We start from the raw sequence: 24,602 nt of genomic DNA on the forward strand, positions 1-24,602 counted from the left end.
TGACAAAAAAGTATCTATTCCATGCTCCATCCTATCTATTTACAACACACGAGCACAGGCTATTTAAAAAATATATATTTTTAATGCAGGGGGAAAAAGTACATGTCATATACAAGCAAAACAAGAATAATCAGAACTATTTATGAACTGGATACAATGGAGATTAGAAAAAACTTCAGAGCGGTGAAGGAATAGAGAGTAGGAAAGTCCAAGTCGTAAGGCATTCTAAGTGTATGAGACTTGTGTGAGAGATTGAAAAATAGATATTCAATAAAAAAATAGATAATGTCAATTTCTTGATAAACTCGGGGGACTCACAATGAAACAACAGCAAAAGAAGGGAAATGAAAAAAAGAAGAAACAGTAAGGATAAAGGGGAGTAGGGCATTGACATGCTCTAAATGGTAATTTAAAGAGGACCTGAACTCAAAAAGTAAATATTTGCAACCTTATGTGGATCATGTAGAAATGTTAAATTTGCCAAAGCAGTATATTGGAAAATACCTGTTGAAAGACAGCACTGTGCTTCATAGTGCTCATAGGTGCCTAGGCACTCCTGCTCTGTTGCCCCATGGTTGTATAATATTATTAGTACTGATCTTCAATGCATATCAAGTTCTAGTTGTTCAAGAACTTTACCGCACCTGTCCTAAGCACAAACATACATGGCAATAGGATTTAAATACATTTATCTCAGGGAGTGATCCTTTGGCTAAGGCTGTGTAGAAGGATGGGCAACAGCGACATAAAGATAAAGCGAGGTATGGGTTTATATAACCAAAAAACATACAGATGGTCTCAAACATACCACTATGCTGCAATCTCATCTAGATCGAATCCTAAGACTCCTTCATTACCTTTCTGATCTTCCTGGGTTCCTTTCCCATATGGTTGGCTACATATAGAAATTTAGAAGAGTGACAATGACAACTGAGATTTTAGTGCTCATGGCAGGACAATGTGGAAAAATTATACAGCTTTATATCTGCATTGTGCGATCATCTACAGAGCTACACCTTCAACTGCTAGTCTCATAAGATTTGGTAATTTGGTCAGAATTGCAGCTCTGTTGCTTGCTTTTTTGCTAGCTGCAGGGGAGGTTGTACCTGAATATATGTAATGCAAGGATCTCCCTGCTCCTTCTTCATTCGTTCCATAGATTTGTGCCCTTTCCACCTCTTCTCCTGCTTTCTTTTTTTTCTCAACCAGCCATTGGGAAAGCAAGTCTGATATAAGGAAGCAAAGCCATGGCTCTTTAACCTCCTGAGCAGTAACCCCGAGTGTGGCTCAGGGTAAAAAAAAAAAACAGCCACACTCAGGGTAGCTAAAAAATAAACAATAAAGACTTACCTGGCCCTCCGGCATCCTCCAGTGTTCTGCCCGTCCGATTCAATCCTCTTGATTTATTTATACACTACTGTTTTACCAAATTTTTGTTTTTTTATTTAAAGTTTATTATTAAATTTATTAAATATTGGACATATTTGTACCGCTTTTAGACATAAAAAATCCAGACAGAAATAAACCACCCAGGAGGTCAATGATGACCACCTCCACATAGACATACCGTGCAGAGTAAGGCATAGTAGGATGACTGGTCTCTTTTCCTCTGCTTGCCTTTCTTGCACACAATAGTTTCCAAAATACAATCGCTTTTTACTGGAAGCTTTGACTATTAATTAGTTATTTTGACATTATTCAACCAATAAGTAACTTGAGAGTAGATGTGAATCCAAGCTTTCATTTAGTACAGTAGTCAAGGATGCTGATGGTATGACCATAGAATTTGCCAATGCTGAAGCCAAAAGAGAAGGTACCCCATCAAGTAAATATCCAGTAGACTGCTTGATTTAATAAAAACATAATGTTTAGATGTATGTCTCTTTCAAAGGAGCCAGCTCAGAACCTACTCCACTCATTTCATGTATTTACATATTAGTCACTGAATACTATCAATCACTCTAAGTGAGAGCAAGACATGGACTTTCCCGGTAAACAGCCAAATGCAAACAAATGCAAAAGCTAATAACTTTTGTAAATGCTTACATTGCCTGCATGTATTTATACTTTATTCTTCATTTATTTAAGGATCGATGTATTTTACGAACTAGCTAGATGGTGGCCGATGCTTCCCCATTACCCCAGCGGTCACAAGCAGCAGGCACTTACCCATTGAATAAATGAGAGCCCTTGCCACCTAAAATTTGTGTCATGCTCTCAAGACCTTGGTTGCCAGCCCAGTAATTCAACTGCCAGGCAAGTATTTTCAATGAGAAGTGACAGACTGGTAATGTAAAAATATCAGTACATTGAAGGCCGTCATTCTCACATTGGGCCTGATTTATTAAAGCTCGCCAAGGCTGGAGAGGATACCTTTTTATCAGTGAAGCTGGTGATCCAGCAAACCTGGAATGGATTTCCTAAAAGTAATTTGTTAGCAAATGTTTTCAATCCTGGACCAGATCCATTCCAGGTTTGCTGGATAACCCAGCTTCATTGTGGAAAGTGTATCCTCTCTAGCCTTTGAGAGCTTTAATAAATCAGGTCCATGGAATCCTTTGCTAGCCTACCAGAAAACCCCTAACAACCTGACCAGTTGGCACTCAAAATGATATGTGAGTGAAATTGGCAGATACAGAAAAGGAAATACAGGTGCACTGTCATTTGTAGCAATTTGAATGGATGGGCATAAGTTGTACTGTGGGGTATAGAAAAAGGATATGGAGACATATAGCGGTGTACATAAAGAGGGTTTGGAGTTTACTCTGGGTTGTGCTTCTCCAGTGTTCCCCTGTGTCTGCAGTGACCCCGGTGTCATTCCTGTGTCTCCTACATTCCCCTGCATCTTTGGTGAACCCGTGTCACCTGTGCTTCTTGTCGCTTCCTGTGTCTCCTGTGATCTCTGTGTCTTCGGTGACCCCCATGTCAATGGAGTCTATTCTCTGGATTTCTAGTACTTGATCCTTGGCTTTGTTCCTGACTATACTTGTCTGCTGCCTGCCTCAACCCTGGCCTTCCTTGACTATCCTCTGCTTGCTGATTTGGTACCACGCATTGTCCTACCCACTCTGGTGTACCCGAGGACCACAATCTGGCACCAGCCTGCAGCGCAACATCCTCACCACTAGAGGCCCTGGAGAAGATCAGGCTGCTGCTAAGATTCCGCACCTTGGCCCCTCTTAGGGCTCACACCACTATTGTGCAAGCCATAGCGCCCCCTAGAGGCTCCAGCTCTCCAAGTGTGACACCCTTGTTTTAAGGAAAGTAAGGTAATATGAATTAAAAAAAAATATAGGTGTGGGGGACTGAGTCTGAATGGCAAACTAGTAAATATTTAGGGGAAATGAGAGAAAATTCAGAAGACCTTGTTCTTGTTCAGGGTCAATGTTGGGGCAAGCAGATCAGCATGAGAACCAGGCAGAATGAGATTTTAGCAGTGACAGCCTCCATACTTCCCAGGCATTTAACATTGTCTTATGTTTTTAGGTTATGTGACATTAGAAGAATAAAAATATGTAGGTGGGGGTCTAGCAAAGTCATGTACGGTGATAAACAAAAATAAAGCACATTAGATTCAGAGGAAGTTGTGTTTTTTGTACAACATCTCACACATCAGAGCAACAGATTCACATGTACCATGTATTTCTATTATAAGAAACTTGAACATGCAGGCAGATGGTGTGCGTCATCTTTACAAGCATTTTAAGAATAGCTGCTGAAAATAATCTTGACCCTGCACCTCTGACACAACAAACAGAACCTGACTCTTTTACTAAAGCACCCAGACCTAGTAAATACGTAGCAGTAATTTATGGTAGTAGCTTCTAATTTTATAAGCCTTGACATGGAGTTCCATTACTGTACATATGTAAAGGTCACTGGATTTTAGGCTATTGGAAACCATTTACAATCCCACTGGGTATAATTGTACATGTATAGAAATGCATTCAGTATTTTTTTCTATTATTATTTAATACATTTCGCCTGGAGTCATTCAGTGTGTTTAGTTCACCGTATACCTAAATCTGTGCTCAGCCCATTCTTGTACATTGTGTTTAAACCAATTTAAGACATGGCTGATCATTTAAGACAGCTCTTCAACAGGTAAATCACCAACAGGTATTTATTCTCTGTGAGATTCTTGTCGTTTTACAACTAAACTAAAAATATTAAAAAATTGCAAGCAGGCAGATTCTTTCTGTAAACAAACTTACCTGCCTGTTTGTTTTCTATAACATACATTGAAATGTACATGCATAGGTCAGTATATGATCCTAGCATAGCTGTCTGCTGGGAATGAATGAATTCCTATGCTCATGCATGGGAGTTACATCCCCCTGACCAATCAAGAAAGCTGAAAATCACAAATTTGGAAGAGGACTTGGAAGATGTGACAGAGTGAGGAGCGATGATGGGTTTAACCTAATTGTGATCAGGCAGGTAAAAGTATTTTATTTAAGAGACAAAGCCTGCCCAATCTGCAATAAGGAATCTGTGTGTAATTTTGTAACTCCTAATTTTAGCTCTGCTTTAAAAAAATCATTAAATACAAATAAATAAAAAATCTGCCTGTGCTGCCAGTCTTTGTTCTGGTGAAGGACTACCACTGCCTGAAGAATCTTCTGCAACCAATGGGGGAATCTCTGTTTCCTCCCACTACAGAACTGATGTAGGGACTGGGTAGCCACAACACTCAACAACTGAGAACCAGGCATCTTAGTGTTGCTAATCTTTCTTTCCAGACAGTTTTCTTCCGGAGACAACCATGAAACATTCCTGCTTGATGTGTGCTTAAACAGTTACTGGCAGTCTGCACTGGAAAAACATATGAATAATGGGTCACCCAGGTTCTCCAAAGATAGTCTATCTTCTCCAGTGTTGGAGAGCTTTGATAAATCAGACCCTATGGGCCTAATTTTTTTTAAATCTCTCCAAGGCTGGAGAGAATACACTTTCATCAGTAAAGCTGAGTGATCCAGCAAACTTGGAAGGGATCTGGTCCAGGATTCAAATCATTTGCAACCAAATTACTTTGAAGAAATCCATTCCAGTTTTGCTGGATCAACCAGCTTCACTGATGAATGTGTATCATTTCCAGCCTTGGATAACTTTAATAAATCAGGCACTATGTATTAACATAAAAGCATGGTTGGGAGAAAGTTAAAAAGTTTTCACCCTTTAACAGGAAGTGCCTAAACATGGCTCCTATTCTAAACAATATACAGCACCGCAATAAAGCTTGTATGGGATTCAAGTGATTTGGTTTCCATCTGTGTAAAGTTACCCTTTATTGAACAGCATGTAAAATATAAATAATATTCATGCAACAATAAAATGATAGTTTTGTGTATATAAGTACATGGGTCGTTAAAAGCCATGTTTGTGTATGACACGCTCTGATTACTGCACAAACTGTCACTATAAATATTCCAAGATGTAAGCAACATGAAACCTATGCAGTCATCACAGACAACAGCCAAACCTTGTTTATGATTGTATCAGGTTGAAATCTAGCATTATTATATCTGTCTCCCGACATCTCAAATGATCCCCCATGCTGCCTGCAAACAATTTCTATTCCTTACTATGGAGAAGATGCAGAGAGGTGCCTCCCGCTTGTCCTCTGAATGGAGTAATAAACACAGGCACCTTGAATCTCATACACTGAAGCTGGAATCACTGCTGAGGGTTAATATTTGGGAGTGGGTGATATAATAAAATGTGAGTTGATTTAGTAATGTGTAGACACTCCGGAACATAATGTAATATGCAGGTGTTTAGTGGTGTGTATACAGGTGTTAGTACAGATAGACACCTAGACAGATGAATGATTGATATCCTTCATTTTATTCTCATTACTGCTGCTAAAAGTTTGGAAAACTTACATGTCAACAAAAACGAATGCAGCAAGCTGCATTTGCAGAAATGGGTCTTTCTGAGAATGTAAGGAGGTAGTGCTGCAGGATTAATTATACTGAGGGATCATATTTATTAAAAATGAAATATGCACTTAAAACGGAACTAAACTCATCAGTGGGTGGTAGGCTTCTGCAAGTATATATTAAAAAGACAGGCAAACGTTTTTTTTTTTGGCTACCTGTACTGAACAAAAGTTTACATCGATAGTATCAGGCAAGATAAATATGAAATACAAAACTGAAATTCCTGATTATCCCAACCTCATCAGAACATTTAAGGTTTTTCAGGATATCTAGCTATACAGGTACTCCTATGTAAATAGGTTTGTAATCCTTTTTAGTCCATAGAAAAGATAGGTTACATGAAACAATAAACGTGTTGTCTCTTCATCCTGACGCCATTCGCCATAAGGGCTTCCTCAGGGGAGCTTGTGATGGATAGGTTGTGGTTGTTTCAAGAATAAGTGGACTGGAGTATTTTATTGAATGGATGAAACAGGTGCAGCTAGACAATCTTAAAAGTTTCTAGAGTTCGGCTCAAATGTAATTTTTTTTTTTAGCACTGCAGCATTTGTCAAAAGAGAAGCCTCCTGCTGGTGTGCTTAGGTTGTAATCTCAAATTCTCAGATTTTAGGAAGGAATGGTCCTTAGAAAGTGAAGTTTCCATTATGAAGTTTACAAAGATTAAAATAGACCTTCAAAGCTCAGTGCTGGAGCTGAGCAGTCCTTTTTAGCCATATTATTCTACAAGTATACACAGCATACTCGTCGATAACGGCACATACTTACCTTGTGATGTCATCGACGAAGGCCATCGACACCGCTCCCTGACCGGATGATTTAACAAGTAGCTTCCTGTGTGTGCGTCAATGCGGCACAGAGCCGAGCTCTAAGCAAAAACCGAAAGCCACTGGGAGCCTACTACTACTACCTTCTGGTTTGTTGGTTTAGGTACATTTTAAAGTGGATCTACATTTTCATTGGTGTGTGTGGACTTTTGCCAGAATCGGCAAATATCCACATCCCACCAAGTTTGTCGTTTTGTCGCATTACAACCTGGAGTTAAAATAGATTTTTAGGGGGTTGGCACTAAAGGTGTTCAGAAAAATCCAATTCCAACACAGAGTTTAAGCTCAGATAGGAATATGAAACTGTACAAATTTGAGTTATTATTGGGAGTCCTGGATTTCCCACGCGTGTGCTGAGGTATATCAGCCAATCACATGTGATTGCACTTCCTTTGTCCGCTACAGAAGGCAGTTGTCACTGCAACCCACTTTAAAAGATGGAAAACAGCAGCACAAGCCACCATTTTGTGGTGATAATATTATTATTATCATCATTATTATTATTAATAATAATAATAATAATAATAATAATAATAAACAGTATTTATATAGTACCAACATTACGCAGCGCTGTACATTAAATAGGGGTTGCAAATGACAGACAGATACAGACAGTGACACAGGGGGTGAACCCTGCCCAGAAGAGCTTACAATCCATGCTAGGAAGATTGGGTCAGTTTGGAGAAGTTTATCGAGAGAGACACAAATTTAAATAAAGTGAAAATGGGGTATAACCTGTCCATACAGGGCTATTTTCAGCTGCAGCTAATTATGGAAAGGGAGTTAAAAAAAAGTTAAAGGAACAATATTTCAATATCTACAAGTGTACAATACTTCCCAATGCTAGATTTTCTCCTACTGCTAGTGACCCATCTACATCTAACCAGGTAGGTAGGAGCCTATTTGTCCTATCTTTTATGTTCAAGTGAAGGACAGATAACTGCATTTTAGTCTGTATGTGTATTTTTTCAGATGCAACGGAATGTAAGTAGTATACTGTACGCTTGAGACAAAGTATTTCTCAGAATGAGTCTCCTTTACAATCTCTGACCCTTTTAGATGGAGACACTAAGGATTTATAACTATGGGGTATAAAATGGTAAAGCTCCCAAGATTCTCCTGTTGCCCGGTGCTGCCATGGCATGGGGATATAAAGATAGCTGTGATAGGAGTCATCCCAAATAAACCACCCCAAAAAATAACTTTTCTTTGCTGCCAGTAATTTCCTACCTTAAAACCTTAAAATATTTGGACTGGTTCTTTAGCAGGTGTCCTTCAACCAGAAACAATTATTCTGCATAAATTATCATTTATTTTTATTAAACAAATTCCTGGCAATCCACCTGAGCTGCTTCCCTCCTAACATTTATTTGTGTATTACAAGCATGGTTATTGATTCTGAGTGAGCCTGTCTTTGTGTTTTGGCCACTTTAGACACACCGGGTTATTTTAGTCCTGCCAGGCTGCTATTTTGGTTGTCCTATTCAGCAGTTTGTACAAATAATGATGTGGTATTCCTGTCTAGAATACACAAAGTTGTTGGTTCAAATCTGTCCATCTGGGATTTCAAAGCTGTACAATTTGAGCCCTGCCAAAAATAGTAAAATAACATTTGGAATCTATTTTTTATTTGTATAAAATCTTATTGTTAATCAACATTTCTCCTGTCCTGCCTATACTGGCCCTGGACATACAGGGGCTTAGTGGTAGATAAGACAGGACGCCGCATGTGCAGAGCAGGAGAAATTTTGACAATTACAAATATGATATAAATAAATACATTTTATATTAATAGAATGTCAGATAAATGTACCTAAGCTTAGGTTACACTTCCCAGTCTAAACCTGTAGATGTAAATACATGAGTCAGCAACATTATCCATTACATCAAAAGAAATCAATGTAAAATGTGGTAAAAGTAACAATTATGATACAACTTCCAGGCTGGAGGAGATGGTGTTCCTACATTCAGCAGCCCTAGGTAATGGCCATACATGATGCTAACATGATGCTGGAGTTCAGCTTTAACAACCACTAAATTTAGCTGTGTAGCAAAATAACAAGGATTGATTGTTTTTACTCCAAGTTAACAATCAAAGATGGCTATTCCAGTTACAAAGTTCTTTAATCATTAACGAGAAAATTAACAATTAGTGGACACACCCAAGCAGAGATTCAAATGAAAGTAAATTGAATCATGGAACATTAACAGGCTGATATCCATAATAATTAACATCAATTGGAAATGATTTATTATAGTATTAGGCTCTACAACTTGTTACAATATTTAAAGAAAAAATATCTAGCCTTGTAAGTAATTGTGCACTGGGGACATAAAGAAACAGAAACTAAAGAATAACTAAACAATAAAATAATGCACTTGTAATGTAAATGCTGAATTAGAAAGAATTACATTTTTGCTTACAATTAAAAGATTAATAGATTTTAAGATGTAATAGGGAAGATGAATGTTCACAATTAACAGCTTTACACAACGAAAAGTACACTAATATTTTGCACAATATTGTATAACATTTTACAAACTTTACTACCCTATAACTCTTAAAGCAGGATTCACCAATTCCAGGCAAGCAGGGTCTGTTGTAGATAAGAAATGCCAGGTCAACTGTATGTTTACAATCTGCATTTGCAGCTTGATTGACATTCTAGGCACACCAAAACCCAACTTTTTTTGTAGGTTTTTGAGATTCAAGTATAGCTGCACCAATCTAAGATTTCCAGGAGACTTATAGGAATGTTTAGGTTTCTTTTTAACGCATGTCAATAAATTCTTTAGTCAGCCACTGTTGACTGGTCCATTGGTTTGAGCAGAATGGATTGCTGCTGTAAGTTATGAATATCATTAGACCAAAAAATAAAGGGGGCTTGTTGGGCTACACAGGGGTGCTTTTGTTTCTGGGAGGCTCCTGGGAAGAAAAATAGTCAGGGTGTGTAGAAACACCTGGTATAGTATAACTGGCTGGGCTGGTGGTAAGTGAAGCATAATTAATTTTTGCCTGAGCATCTAGTACAAAGATTAGCAGTTTGCAGCGCTGGGTCCCAGGTTCGAATCTTGGCCAGGACACTATCTGCATGGAGTTTGCGGGTTCTCCCTATGTTTGCGTGGGTTTCCTTCCACATTCCAAAAAACGTGCAGTTAGATTAATTGACTTCCCTCCAAAATTGATCTTGGACTGTAATACCAACTTCTAAACCTCTTTAACATTCTCTATTGTTATGTAGACTTTACAGTACAAAACTAAAAACATTTACAGGAGGACTTAAAAAAAAACAGGAAATCAGGTGCTGGTGCAGATGCCCAGGATTCACCTAACCTTAAAATCTTACTTTTTGTCAAACTGCTTTTTTTAAAAAAAAGGCAAAAAAAGTAATAATTTTATCTATAAATAAAAGCTGTTAACCCAACCATATAAAAATAAGAACAATCAATGCATTTTACTTACTGATGAGAACCACATAACTTTCAGAATCCAAATAGTTAGAGCAAAATTCACAACTAAGATGATGAGAAGAAGTAAGACAAAGAGGTACAGGCAGCGCTTCCTCCAGCCATAGATTCCAATGTTATAGACATACTGCTTCTCTGGAGGATTTATGTCTGATTCTTGGGTTGTTGTGGTATACTGTTCCCGGACCATCTGCTGTGTAATACAAAGAAAGTATATTTTAATTGTCTGCTCGTTAACTGGAGATTTGTAGTTATTCATAAATGTCTTGTTTCATGTATCTTTTTCACAAGAGAAAGTAAAATATGTTTTACTGAAGTATATTGATCTTTTGCAAAAATCCTTCTACATTTTTTCATAAGGTACAAGCTGTTGTTTGAAGATCTTTGGAAATTTCCCAATGCTTTAATGGTTCATATTGTAAAATAGCTTTACATCTGACAATATATTGTATGTCCCACATATAATAATTTAGTGTATGTAAACCCTAATAATGAATTTGATACAATTTAGTGTTTTGTTATATCTCTTTATTCAGTTTAATAACAGTATTTGTACTTTCTCCCTGTGCTTACTGTTTTGAATACATTGCACAGTAAGGACTACAGAACCATGCCCCTCTTTGTTATGGAAAATAGAAGAAAAGTCCTATCCTATCTTGTTTCAGTTGTCCTGATACAGAGAATAAGTGTTGTCATTATAGGATTAGAATTAAATTACTAGAAAAATCACTAGGTGGAAAGAAAGCTACAAAAGAATGCTAAAGCAGTCACTTCATCCAAGGACTGATAAGCTGCAATATAATACATTTTCGATTTTTGTTTTAAATACAATTTAAAATCGCTAACCTAGTGATTTGTCAACAATTCCCATCATTAGTGATATAGGTCTATACCTAATGCTCAAGACCTAATGGCCCCATGATAATTAGATTATGTAAAACAAGGGTCAGCAAACTTTTTTGGCTACTAGGCCATTTTAGGAGGTCAAGAAGGCACACTAGGCCGGACTCTTTCTCGAGTCCCGTGCTGATGGCTCCCCCCCGAAGGGAAATCCCTCTGCCCTGCAATGCATACGAAGGAGAGGGAACGCCCCTGAAGGGAAATCCCTCTCCTCCGCAGTGCATAGGGGAGGGAATGTCCCCTTACCCGGCAGCAGGGTCAGGGGACATTCCCTCTCCTATGTAAATAGGGAAGGGGAGCATAACAAGGAGGCTCAAGAGCCGCATGCGATTCAGGAGCCGGAGGTTGCCGACCCCTGCCAGCTGGGAATAGGCCGGAATGACCAGGGGGGCATTAGGCCAGAACAGACTACTGGCTAGGCCGTATCTGGCCTATAGGCCGGAGTTTGCCTACCCCTGATGAACCTTTATACCTCTTTTCAAACTACTGGACAGTAAGGCTACGTACACACATCAGAAGATTCTGTTATGATATCGCTTCAGGGCTAGTACCAGAAGAAAATTTGACATGTATACAGCGACTGTCCAACATAGTGTATGGAGCCATCCTGGCCGATCCACGAATGCTGAGCGATAACAGCGCTCATCCATTCATTTTTTGGAATGGATTTTTTTTTGTTTTTAGAAAGGATGGAAAAATCGTTTCCAATGACAAAAGTCTAACATGTGTACATAGCCCAAACCCCTGCTTTTATACAATAAATGATGTGATGGGAGGCGGATTAAATTGAATTATCTATGTAGCTTTCAATGAAGGAGATGGTTCCTGAAAATCATCAGAAATAAGGAAGATAATGGAGAAATTATGACACCAATCCACAATATTGCAGAACAAATTTGATTGAATGTGATTACCTTACTTGCTACACTCTAAATAGATTAGAACCTTTACTTACTCCAACAAATTAGTCTAAATAACATCCTCTGCCTTGTTAGTAAATATAAAATCAGATATTAGGTCCAACACTTCATTCGTTTGTAACTGTCTATATGCCAAATGATATAACGCAAAGAAAAATACATGTGTTTTATTGTTAAAAATAGACTTTTAGATGTAAATTACATTTTAATAAAAACAGATTCACAAACACATTCTGTAAAAATTACTTATTAACCATATATTATAATAACCATATAGTAAGCTATTTTATAGAAGGTTCAATATTTCAATAATTCAGTATTTTTTTTTTCATGATCCTACATTATATTGCTGTGTAATGTGGAAAGATTCAAAGAAAACAAGGAACACAGTGTTGAAGAAAGAAAAAAGAGTTCTGGAACATGGAATATTGAAAGAAATGAGTAGAGAAAAGATAGCAGAAATTTATAGCTCAGAGAGTTTCCAACTGAAAACAAATATTTGAAAAGATAAAGTTTTAGAAAAATGGGCTATAATAAAAACCTTCCCAATGGTAACCTGGAAAACATAGAAAAAATGAGGAAAGAACCTCTATAGCTCCAAAGAGCGAACAGAGTGAAGATGTTGAAACAAAATTACAAGAGGTAGAAGCAGCAGAAAAATAATTCAAAGAGCAGAGGATCTGGTGAGGATGATTTTTATATTAATGATAAAACCTAAAACTTTGTATAGAGCAGAATTCTGAACATTAACCAAAAGTGAGAAAAGCCTACTGCAAACCCTAGAAAGAAAACTTTTAAGAAAGGTATACTGTACATGTCTGTATATGAATGGGGTATAGATAGGAAAGAAGAGGTACAAGGTGCAGAGGTGGAGATAGTGTCATGGAGTTACAAGGTGATACATGGAAATATTTAACTAATTTAACAAATGAAATGTCTGAAGAAAGCAGAGGGAAATGAGTAAAGGATGGGGATCACACAACGCACAAAAGAGGGAGCAAGACCATTATGGATTATTATTGGGTAAGGTAAGGAATATCTTGGCGCCAGAACATAGAATGTAATACTAGCAAGTGTCCAGCAGTCGTATTTGGAGTGGTAGGAGTAATTATGCTATGCAATAATAATTGTAAATAATAAGTTTAGTTAGTTTTATTAAATTTAGTGTAGGTCAGGGGCGAGGGGCGATAAAGCAGACGTTTACATGGCGGTTCATTAAAAAAAACATAAAGTAGAAGATCTGATGCTCTACCTCTTGTCCCATAACTTGATTAAGGAGCCACTGAACCTAAGAACAATATTGGCTGCTGAAGCTGTACGCACAATACTACAATACAATGTTTAGTGTCTAAGCTTAAACATAACTAGCTCTGCAAAAATATAAAGTGTTTTCAATAAAGCTGGCTTGACCTAAGTAGATCAGTGCATTGGATCATTTTACCTTGCTTGAGTCAGCAAACTATATCAGGAACAATTTTACACAACAATAAATTGAGTTAAGTGAGGAAGTCTTTTATGCAGCAGACTGCAGTCAATACCTAGGGCTAAATGTATCCACACATTTCATCATTCCCATAGTGCATTTATTTGTTCTTTGCATAGCACACTTTCTCATTAAGTGAATCCTGAGCAGGATAGAAATTACGTTTTCCCTTGTCTGGCTACCTGTGGATGGATACTTGTAGTTTAAAATGGGACTAAACCATTAAACCATTACTTTAAAGAATTGAACTAGGGCATGTCCTTTATCAAAGAAAGGGGGAGACATTGTCCTTTTTGCAATAAAATAGCTATACTTGCCTGATTGTAATTTTTTAAAACAGTGGTCCCCAACCTTTTGCAGGACGCAGACCACTAAATGCACAGACTTCAGACCACCCATATGTGGGGAGCCATTTGTCACTATAAAGGGGAAGAAACTTACCCCCAGAGCGACGTCATGATACCAGAACCCCCCCACCCTGAGCCTGCAATGTCTCCTGTCCCCGTCAGACGGCCCCGGCCTACTAGTGGGCCGCAGCCTGGGGGTTGGGGACATCTGTCCTAAAATACATTCACCTGTCCCTGTTGCGTCATGGGTACCACCATCTTCTCCATCTCCTCTTCTGGATTCTGATCTTCTGCCATCTTGATTGCCCAGGCTAGGATAGCATAACTCCTCTGCAGGTTTATTTAGTACCACAAGCCTCAGAGGATGCTGGATTACCCATGCGCAGTTTAGCTCAACGTTTTTTTTTTTTTTTTAAAAGAGGATAGTGATTAGGAAGGTAAGTGTGTTTTTTTTGCATAAGGTACTCAAAAGGATCCGTTCTTTACCGCAATAAATTTGCTATAATTATTCACCTTTATTAAATTATTTAGGAATATACCAGTTTTGCTTGCAAAAATATCTACAAAACATTCCCCGCATATCTGTATTCATATTTTTGGTATTAGTATTAAGGCATCCCCAAAACAGTTTTATTGATGTTTATGAAAACATACAAGCTCTGGTGGAAAAATCAACTTCAATGGAAAGTGTAACATGCATCATGGCCACAACTCATTCATGCACACATATACATGTTTCCATTGCTGTAATGGAAGCCATTTCAAGTATCAGTACTGATACAATGAATCAGTAGAATACATTTCAGGCAGGTCAAGTTGGAAATAAAACGCATAACCCTGGTACCACAATATCATATAAAAAAACAGAAACATAAAAAAAATATATTACAATAAGCATATAAAGGTAGTTATCATGTTGAGAATGTCTTGCAGGTGATTACACAAATATCTCTAAATAGTACATTTTAGATTTCACTTCTGTCTTTGGGGTTTAATGAGTGCCTAAAATATAGACCACGCTCTCTTGTATACTAGTTCAGATACAAAATGGCCATGTTCTGAAAACCTCTAAGCAGTGTCAACTTTAAACATCTTTTGTGCCTTTGTGTGAAATATTTCTCTTATTACTGAGTCCATTAATCATGGAGTAAGGAAAAGGCTTTTAAGGGTAGCAGAAACTGATTAAAGGCTTCTCATTAAATTGAAAGTAAATTATTTATCTAATACAATATCACAGATTGGCATTTCAAGATCATTATCTTCATTCCTTAAATTGGACCTTGTTGATGGACTGGTAAAGGCGCCATCCTACATGTAATGGTGATCTATAATTGGCAAATTTCACTATATTTAAGGAGCACATTAATAATTCCTCAGAAACCTTCACAAGAAACCTTCAAGTCTTCATAAGACTTTTTTTTATTGATGTAAATCTTAGTCCTTTCTTCCCTTTAGATCAAGTATATCAAACATTTATTTTGATTATTTTGATGATTTCCCAAAGAGTGTCCACCCTGAAAAGTATGGAAATTTCAATAATAATGAAAAGTTAAAGATACCTTGTAAGTATTTGTTCTTTAGTTTTTCAAGTGAAGTCAGATATGAAAACTACACTATTTTATCATGCTATGCATTAATTAAAACATTCAATGTATTTTTACATAGGACTAGTACAAGTACTTGAAAATATTAGCTCCCTACACAGCTACAATCTGCTAAAGAGGCATGGCACTATGATTAGTTAAGGTTCCTATTACATTAGATTGAACAGTTTACTCATACACTGTGAACAGATTGAGGAAGGAAAACAAGGGATGACCTATTCAGTGTTCTGCTGCTCATTATCTTCCATTCACACCATGTGGCTGTTAAATCAGACTGTCATGCTCAAGTACACTGTAATCTGAAAGGTGCATTTAGCTTTTTTTTTGGATTTTGGCAATATTTTCTCTCTGTTTTTTATTTTGTGACACAGACCAATGTTGTAAGCTCTTCGGGGCAGGGTCCTCTCCTCCTCCTGTGTCACTATCTGTATCGGTCATTTGAAACCCCTATTTACTGTACAGCGCTGCATAATATGTTGGCACTAGTCCTGTTAATAATATTAATAATAATAATTATTATTATTAATATTAATAATAATAATAATAATAGGCATGAAGGTAGCAAATTGAACACCAGTTTGTACATTTTAACTAAATGTAGTTTGTTTTTCTTTTTTTTTCATTTTTGTTTTTAGCAGCAAAGCATAATTTAGGATGCAACTCTTACTGATAGGCTGGGTTTAAGGTTAAAGGAGTTTTGAGCTAAATGCAGTACAGTAGTCCTCCTTTTATCACAGAGGTTACGTTTTAAAACCATCGTCGATAAACAAAAATCAGTGATACACTGATGCCACCCCTAATTGCTTTTTGTTTATTGTTTAAGCTGTAAATTACCCCCCAACACTCTTTAAACACACGCAGAAAACATTTGCATGTATAGAGCGAGATGAATTTTGGGTAAATTCTTATAATCCTAAATATCACATTTATAGTGAGTACAGTATGTACCTTACAGTACTGTATAGTAGCATAGCCAATGGTTTTTTTGAAATACAAATCTGCGATATACTGGTACCGCAATATATGAACCACGATATAGAGGGGGATCACTGTACTATGGGACTTTTCTGACTGATACTTTTTTAATTCAAAGTTAGAGACTAGCCCCTCTCAACCCCCACTAAATAGTTTTTGGGGGGTTAATGGGTGAAAAAGCCTCCTGATTTGATAGCCAGTAGAAAAAAACCCTACCCCTACAGTGGTGGATAGAATACTTAATTTATCGACAACTAAAAACATCATTAGAATCATGCAAATAGCTCTACTAAATGGTGTTGGCCCCAGATCTATGCAGGCATTGTCAAATGGGAGGCCAATCAGACCTCTGGAGGAATCCTGGTCAGGAATGGCCTATATAGACCCTTATAATGTTCTTTAAAGCACAACAGACTGTTGTTTATTAAGGATATGTGGAATTACTAAATTTCATTCTGCCTACATTTCAGTAGAAACCCAAATTTCTGCAGAATGCAGCACAGTGACTGCCACCCAGGCTTCAAACTCAAATAAGGATCTGCTTGAAAGATTAAAAGTAGACCTCACGTTAGCTTTTTCATGATTTAAAAGGATGGTATGCATTATTAAAAGAAAAGAAAACACAATATCTGCCCTTACAATGAACACTTTACACACAAAAAAAAGCAGAGAAAAATCCTAAACTATTGTTTCCTTTTTATATTTAATATATAAAATAATTACAATACATATAAACTAAAAACACCCCTCCCTCCAACCTAGCTCCCTCCCCAGTACAAACATATGACAGTCAAAGAAAATCTTACATAGGTAGGATTTTTTAACAATACATATAGATTAGGTACAGGGGGTGGGGAAGAGGTTTTCTCCCTGGGGATGAGAATTAGTTTTCATTCCAAAAGTATCAACCTTAAAGAAGAAATACTTTTGCAGCGAGAGATTTGACCACATATTTGATTCCGAAAGCATTTCTAAATAAGGTCCATAATGGTCATGAGTACAGATAATCAGTTGGCAGTTTTAGAAGCCTGAAATATGAAATTATAATGTCTAAACTTCACCCAAACTTTCTACAGTTTTATGTTTTAGCTTTCCCAGGAAGGCACTCACATTAAAAATGTATAAAGTGACCTGTAAGTGACAATAAATAGAATGTCCCTAGCTAGCACAAAATATATTTATAAACAGCTGTTTGTGTCTGTGATAACAAGTCAGTTAACAGTTACTCATCAGTCTATTCTTGGAAAGAGCAGCTGCTGTTCAGGACATAGAATATGTATAAAGAAAGCATAAATACACTGCCATTAGGTCTCTGTTTTGGGACATTTAGGTGTTAGACGAGTGTCCTGGCCTGGGAAGTTTCCAGGAGCCATAGGGATCCAGTGCACTCTGGGATGCAAATTGCATTTTGATTTTGGTTGCTGTTAATAATACACAGTATACATAATAAGATTCCGTTACAAGACATATACCCTGCCTGGCCTAAAAAAGTCAGACACTGTAAAATTGTATTAATTTTTTTGGACTGTGTTTAGCTTTGATTGCAGCAAATAATCACCATGGTACTGTTTCAATAAGCTTATAAAATTAATTTCTGTCCAGAATTGCATTAAGGCTTGCCAAGATAATAATATATAAGTAATATTGATCGCAGAGTCAGACTTTTTATGTAAAGTCTGCTCCAGTAAGTTTCTCAATGGGCAATTTAAGGGATGAATCCTGGCATTATCATCATGGAATATACCTATGCCATCAGGTAACACAAAATCCACTGAGGGGAAAACCCCCATTGCTGAACCTTGATATGATCAAATGAAGGGACCTTTAGATCATAACATTGCACCCATAGTCTTGGGGACTTTTCTGGGCCATTCAGTGTATAATCCTATGTTACAGGTTCTCCTGACAGGCAACCCCCTCACCACCACTGATCTTCATATCCGCTATCATCTTCACACCTTTCATTAGTCGGGCAAGGGAGGTGTTATATATGGGTCCAACACCAATGGAAGAAAAAATACTCCAGTGTAGGTAGTCAAGACATAAAACTAATACTAATTTAGTAGTCATTGGGGAAAGGGTGCAGTCAACCCAAATCAATATAATGACTTGTCTTGACTTGAAAAAATGCCTGTTAGGAGATGCTAATCTGGGCGGTGATCACATTCTGTGCACCATTGCAGTAGCAAACAACGTTTATTCTGTCCAGCAATGTCACTTGAAGCACCAAGGAGAACAAAGAAACAGCAGCAGCCCTTACTTCCCTTTAGCTGTGCAGCCTGAGAAGTACTCTATCAGCATCCCTTGCACACTCCGAGGACGTTCACAGCTGAAGGGGATTTTAGGAGCAGATCAGTTCCTGACTCTATCCAGTCCAGTGATAGATTGCGGAACTGGCACCTGGTGAGTACTGTTGCTGGACTAGGGCCTTACAATGCCTTTCTGTCAGTGAGCGAAAACAATGTCCCAGTATCTATGGGAGAAATACAATACTCTAGCATTAATGTTCAGCATACATGCATTTAAGTGGTCAGTGGAAGGATAAATGCCCCAGCACTGCTGATCTTTATTTGATTTGAGGTTATAACTTTGAGTACAAAATGGGGCACAAACAAAGAAAACTCAAAATTGGATTATAACAAGGTTGGCACTTGTCCTTTTTGGAAATATATATACAAAAAATCAGTAGTTTTGCTGTCCAGAAAAGTACAAATTCTACTATCTAAAAGATTATTCTCATAATAAGAACAATTACATTTTGGGACTTGACCTTCAGTATACAAGAATCACAATTACAGAGAGCAAACAATATAATGTACATTTGAGGGCTTTTGTTTGACTTTTCCACAAATAAAGGTATAAAGTTAAAATTACTTTTCAGCAAAACAAATACCTTTGTAGTAGCAGAGGAAATATACGTCCCTCTTCTCTACACTAAACAAAAAATCACCAGCATCCATAACTTTTGGATCTATTAGATTCCTGCAGCCCTCATTATGTACCGTGGTACATTACATACCTGGAACAGGTATTTTTCCTCTTCTTTTAAAGGCTACTCTTTTTTATTCTTGAAGACAGAATCACATTAATTGAACAGGGACAAGATCATTCCATAACTTTTTAATTACTCTAGGAACTGAATAGACGTGAATCCCACCCAAAGGAACATTACAAATCACTATTTTCCATTTTGTCTTGAATATTAAAAACTATATTTTCAAGCCTGGTTCAAAATGTGTAACATCAAGGGTGTACATAATACAGGCATTTAAAAGCATGCCAGTGACAAACCTGGGTAAATCAATTTAAAGGGTTGCCTTTAGTGAAAAGCGCAAGGAAGACTTATCAGTAAATACAGTGTTATATGCAGGTGGAGTTGTATGCAAACCCGCAGAGGTTTCGATTCCGTCTCCCTATTGGTCATTTAACCATATATATATATATATATATATATATATATATATATATATATATATATATATATATATATATATATATATATGTGTGTGTGTTTATTCAGATTCTTCAGGGACCAGGATCTCTACATGGCTGTGGGATAATACTATGGTATAATAACCCCAACACAAACAATTTTGGATTCATTTTAACGATTGAACCTACATTTTATTTTATATTGGTATAATCTAATCCCCTGCACAGCCACATTCCGACTGAATGATGGAGGGCCAGATTTAGGTGACTCATTCAGGCAAAGTAAGAAAAGGCATGAACTCAGAAGTGTGCTTTTCTTCTTCATTGTTTCCTTCCATGAGCCAATAATTAAACACATAATGATAAAGAAAATAGCAGAAGTATGTGATGCACATACGCATAGAATGGATGAAGCAGACAGAGAGAGATCCTTTCACTTTAGGTCTTCTGGTGCAGAACAGAAGTAACCTCTCCAAATCTGAGGTAAAATCTAAGGACACTAGCAGTTACCAGTACAGTACCTGGCATGATCTCTAATATTAAGAATTGCACTGCTATTTTCCAGCAAAAAATCAAGGTAAAAGGTAAATCTTTAAGAGTACAGTTTAGGAACAAATAATATTTGTAAATGTACACTATAGGATAGCAAATCTTCATTTATAAAGTTCGGGTCCACTAAGTTCTGACAATAGTTCACATAAAAATGTGTAAATGTAAGATATGTGTCCCTTTATCTTCACGTGCCACTGATAAATCATAAGACTGGGAAGACATTCATAATACATGCACATAGTTTACATTAAAAAAAAATCAAAATGCTACAAAAACATTAGATGGGGAAAGTCAGACCTTGCTATCTCTAATATTGTGAAAAAATGAAATACATTGGCAGAGATAACAATGTGTCCCATGATGCATGGAGCTGATGTAAATGGAATGCAGCATGTAGCAAAAAGCCCAGGGTATGAAGAAGATCATTTATTTTTAAAGAAAGTGCATATGAAAATAGCCGAGTGCATTTTAAAGAGAAGCATTCCATCACTGTCTAAATCTTGCTTGAAAAAAAAACTCACAGTAGCTCAATTCTTTTACATATGTATTATTGTTGAACATCAGATAATATTTCCTCCAGCACAATATCTGCCCCATAAATATCTGATTTTAGGTGCAGCTATTTTTAGGTATACTGAAAACACATTCTATTTTTCATATACCCATTATGAATTTCACCTGCATTTCTACAATATAGTTATTGCCAAGACCTTCCAAAAATCTTGGCTGCTAGGTCCTTGATTTTTGTCAGCTGGACGTTGATTTTCAATTAATATTCCTAGCATAGGGAGAAAAAAGTGGAATTTCAATTTAACTTATAGACTGACAGTGTTGACTAAAAAACCTCATGATCAGTGGGGTCCCAGTTGCTGCCCTTGCTACTCCAAACCTTTTGATCATGCACCAGGTTGTAATGTAAGGTGTTTCTCACAACTGGAATACAGTAAAAATACAAATAATGGTGGAACATGATCTAGAGCATGCTTTCCCAACCATATTAACCTAGTAAAAACAATTTATCAGGGGTCAATGGGAAAATTGCACCTTGCACTGATGCTCCACTCTAAGTGGCTATGGCTAGGCAGACCCTATAGAATTTGAGATCAGACAGCTCAAGGAATTCCTTGGAACCTCAACAGGTACCCCAGGTTACCATCTCTCGTCCGGACTACTGTAACCTCCTCCTCTCTGGTATCAATCTATTATGAATGCTGCAGCCAGACTCATCCATCCTTCACCCCCGCTTCTCTTCTGCTGCATCTCTTTGTAGTTACCTTCATTGGCTTCCATTTCACATTGAAATTAAATTAAAGCTCCTGTGCTTTGCCTTCAAATCCCCCCACAGTTCTTGTCCCACTTACCTTTCTGACCTGACTCTCTTCGCTCCTCCAATGATCTACTAATGACATCCTCACTCATAACCTCATAACATGCACGGATCCAAGACTTTTTATTTAGAGCTGCCCAACTCTCTGGAATGGGAATAGGACTCTTCTTATTCAGCTTCCTCCTACTTTCTTCTCATTTAGAAGGGCACTCAAAACCCGTTTTTTTAAACTTGCTTACCCATCTTCTTCTGTCTTTTGAATCCGTCACTACTTCCCACCACTACATATTTCCCATCCTATTGTGTGATACTTCCCTCACCTCCTAGATTGTAAGCCTTCGGGGCAGGGTCCCCTCCTCCTGTGTCAACGTCTGTATTCGTCTGTCATTTGCATTCCCTATTTATTGTACAGCATTGCATAATATGTTGGTGCTATATAAATCCTGTTTATTAATAATAATAATAATAAAAATAATAATAATACGAGGGTTCCATAATAGCTAACTATTAGGCAGAGTTATCTGGAGGACACATATCCAATGGGTGGATCTGCCAAACCCTAAAAGAAATGTAAAACAACACCCTAAACGTGATATCCCTTCACCCAAACTGATGAAGAAGTACAAAGTAAAACAATCTAAAGCATCCAACATATTTTCTGTCCAAACAGAAAGAACAGGATTAGATTTGAGCATTCTACAAATACTTTAGGTCAGATGTAATAGTTTAAAATACAAAAACAAAATGTATTTTCTCCAGCATAGCAGGAACACTTGATGTAGATGGATACAAAATAAACTACATAATCCCAGTGAAAGCAGAGAGGTCTGCAGAGAAATATTAGTACAGTAAAATGACATTAGAGACAAATGTCTGACCTTTAAAAAGTTGAATTCGAGCGCCTAGAATTTTCTATTCTTACAAAAGCAAAATGATTTATAGCAACTGTCTGACAGACAGATAATGAAAAAATCCCAATGTCATGAATACCACATGCAATACAATTTAGCCACAGCTATGTATGTTTCATCTCCACAAACAGATAAATAAAAGGATATTTTAAGGTAAAGTCATGTCAAGTAAAAGTTTAAAAATCATGTGTTTTATTACAAAAGTTAAAATATGTTATAAATAAATAAATAAATAAATAAATATTGCACAAATACAAAAACTACATGAAAAGGTATATTCTCTAAAAAGAATTTTGCCAAGGACCCCTATAGTAAGCAGATTCCAATACTCTAAGCATTTCACCTTAGCTTTCTCAGGAGCATGGGGGGCAAATTATTTTACTATGTATCATATATATGTTACATACAAGAATAAGTGAAGGCTGAAATGTTGGGAAACATGAAGTCCATAAGGACGTGACACCAGAAAAATAATTCAAGAATTCAAGTATTGATTGTAACTTTACATAACTTCACAAAATAATTGAAATAATGATTTATTTTAACAATTTTCTTGATCTTTGAGTACATGTGAATGGCCGGTAAAACAATCCTATAATTAGTTGTATATCCTTACATTACCCTATTACCTTATTTAACGTACGGTGCTGTGTAATATGTTGGCGTTGTATTCATATAATTTAATAATAAAAATAATGATTACTTGTTGAGATAGTAGTAAACCTGCAATTTAGGTACAGAAGCCTAATATTCACTTACTTTTACTTACGATTTCCAGATTTCAGACTGGAAGAAGGAATTTAGGTACTTTGAGCCAATGTGGACTGTAATAATTTACACAATTCTGTCAGAATACCAAAATATGCCAATAGGGATAACGATATTATCTCCAGCCCCCGCTTCATAGTCCAATTATAGGATAGGGGAGTAGAGATGAAGAAAGCATACCATCAGCAGCCATTCTTTTCTGTAGTCACTCAGTAAACGGTTGTGTATCATGATCCTTATGTCTGGTATTATTATTACACAGTATTTATATAGCGCCATCATATTACACAGCGCTGTACATAGTCATGTCACTAACTGTCCCTCAAAAGGGCTCACAATCTAATGTCCCAACTATAGTCATATGTCATTTATACAGTCTAAAGTCAATTTTGGGGGGAAGCCAATTACTCTCACTGCATGTTTTTGGGATGTAGGAGGAAACTGGAGTACCCGGAGGAAACGCACGCAGACATGGGGAGAACCTGCAAACTCCACGTAGATAGTGTCCTGAGTTAGATTCGAACCGGGGACCTAGCGCTGCCCATCTTGAAGGAAGGATGCTAAAATGAGCATATGGAGGATGTTTGCATCTATAAGGGCAGCTGTATTTGGGAATTGAATTGAATCCCAAACTGAATTGGTCTGCCTTAAACAGTTTTTGTAAAGCACATTGTAAATACTGTGTCCTATTAGGATTCTGTGCACTCTAGTCTGCAATAATGGCAAGTGCACATGAATTATTGGGACCAAAGCTAGTCACACACAACCTGTGGGAGGGGTTGCACTCATGAAGTATTGAACACATACTGATACAAGTTGGGTTCCGATGGCCTCCTAAACAGCTGTATGAAAAGTTATAGATAAGATGTATGAGGGTTAGACATAGGGAGGTGCAAAGTGTGCCGCTGAACTAGGGCTCCAAGTCAGTTCTGCACAGATGCCCACTGTTGTCCATCACTGGGATGTATAAATACTAATAATGTAACAGCTTCTTGTATTGTGATTTTTGCTGGTATTTACACTCAAGCAATAATAGTTTGCATTACCCTTGTCTCTAATTTTAACCCAGAATTCATGAGTACCTGAATGCCCATTCTAGATATGGCTCAATAAAAATAACTAATTCCTGTTGCTTTCTTCATCCCCATT

At 37.1% G+C, this 24,602-nt stretch overlaps 1 protein-coding gene across 2 annotated transcripts in view; it reads right to left on the minus strand.

Annotated features, from left to right (window-relative positions):
• SGCG (sarcoglycan gamma) overlaps positions 1–24,602 on the minus strand; it is a gene marked incomplete in the record, with an annotated part of 119,838 nt that overhangs the window by 39,969 nt on the left and 55,267 nt on the right. For both annotated transcript variants that reach the window (XM_072404950.1, XM_072404957.1), the window contains 1 exon segment: positions 10,230–10,427. In XM_072404950.1, the coding sequence (XP_072261051.1) occupies positions 10,230–10,427 (198 nt within the window).

Source organism: Pyxicephalus adspersus, chromosome 1, assembly GCF_032062135.1.
Source record: "Pyxicephalus adspersus chromosome 1, UCB_Pads_2.0, whole genome shotgun sequence".
Lineage (NCBI taxonomy): Eukaryota > Metazoa > Chordata > Amphibia > Anura > Pyxicephalidae > Pyxicephalus > Pyxicephalus adspersus.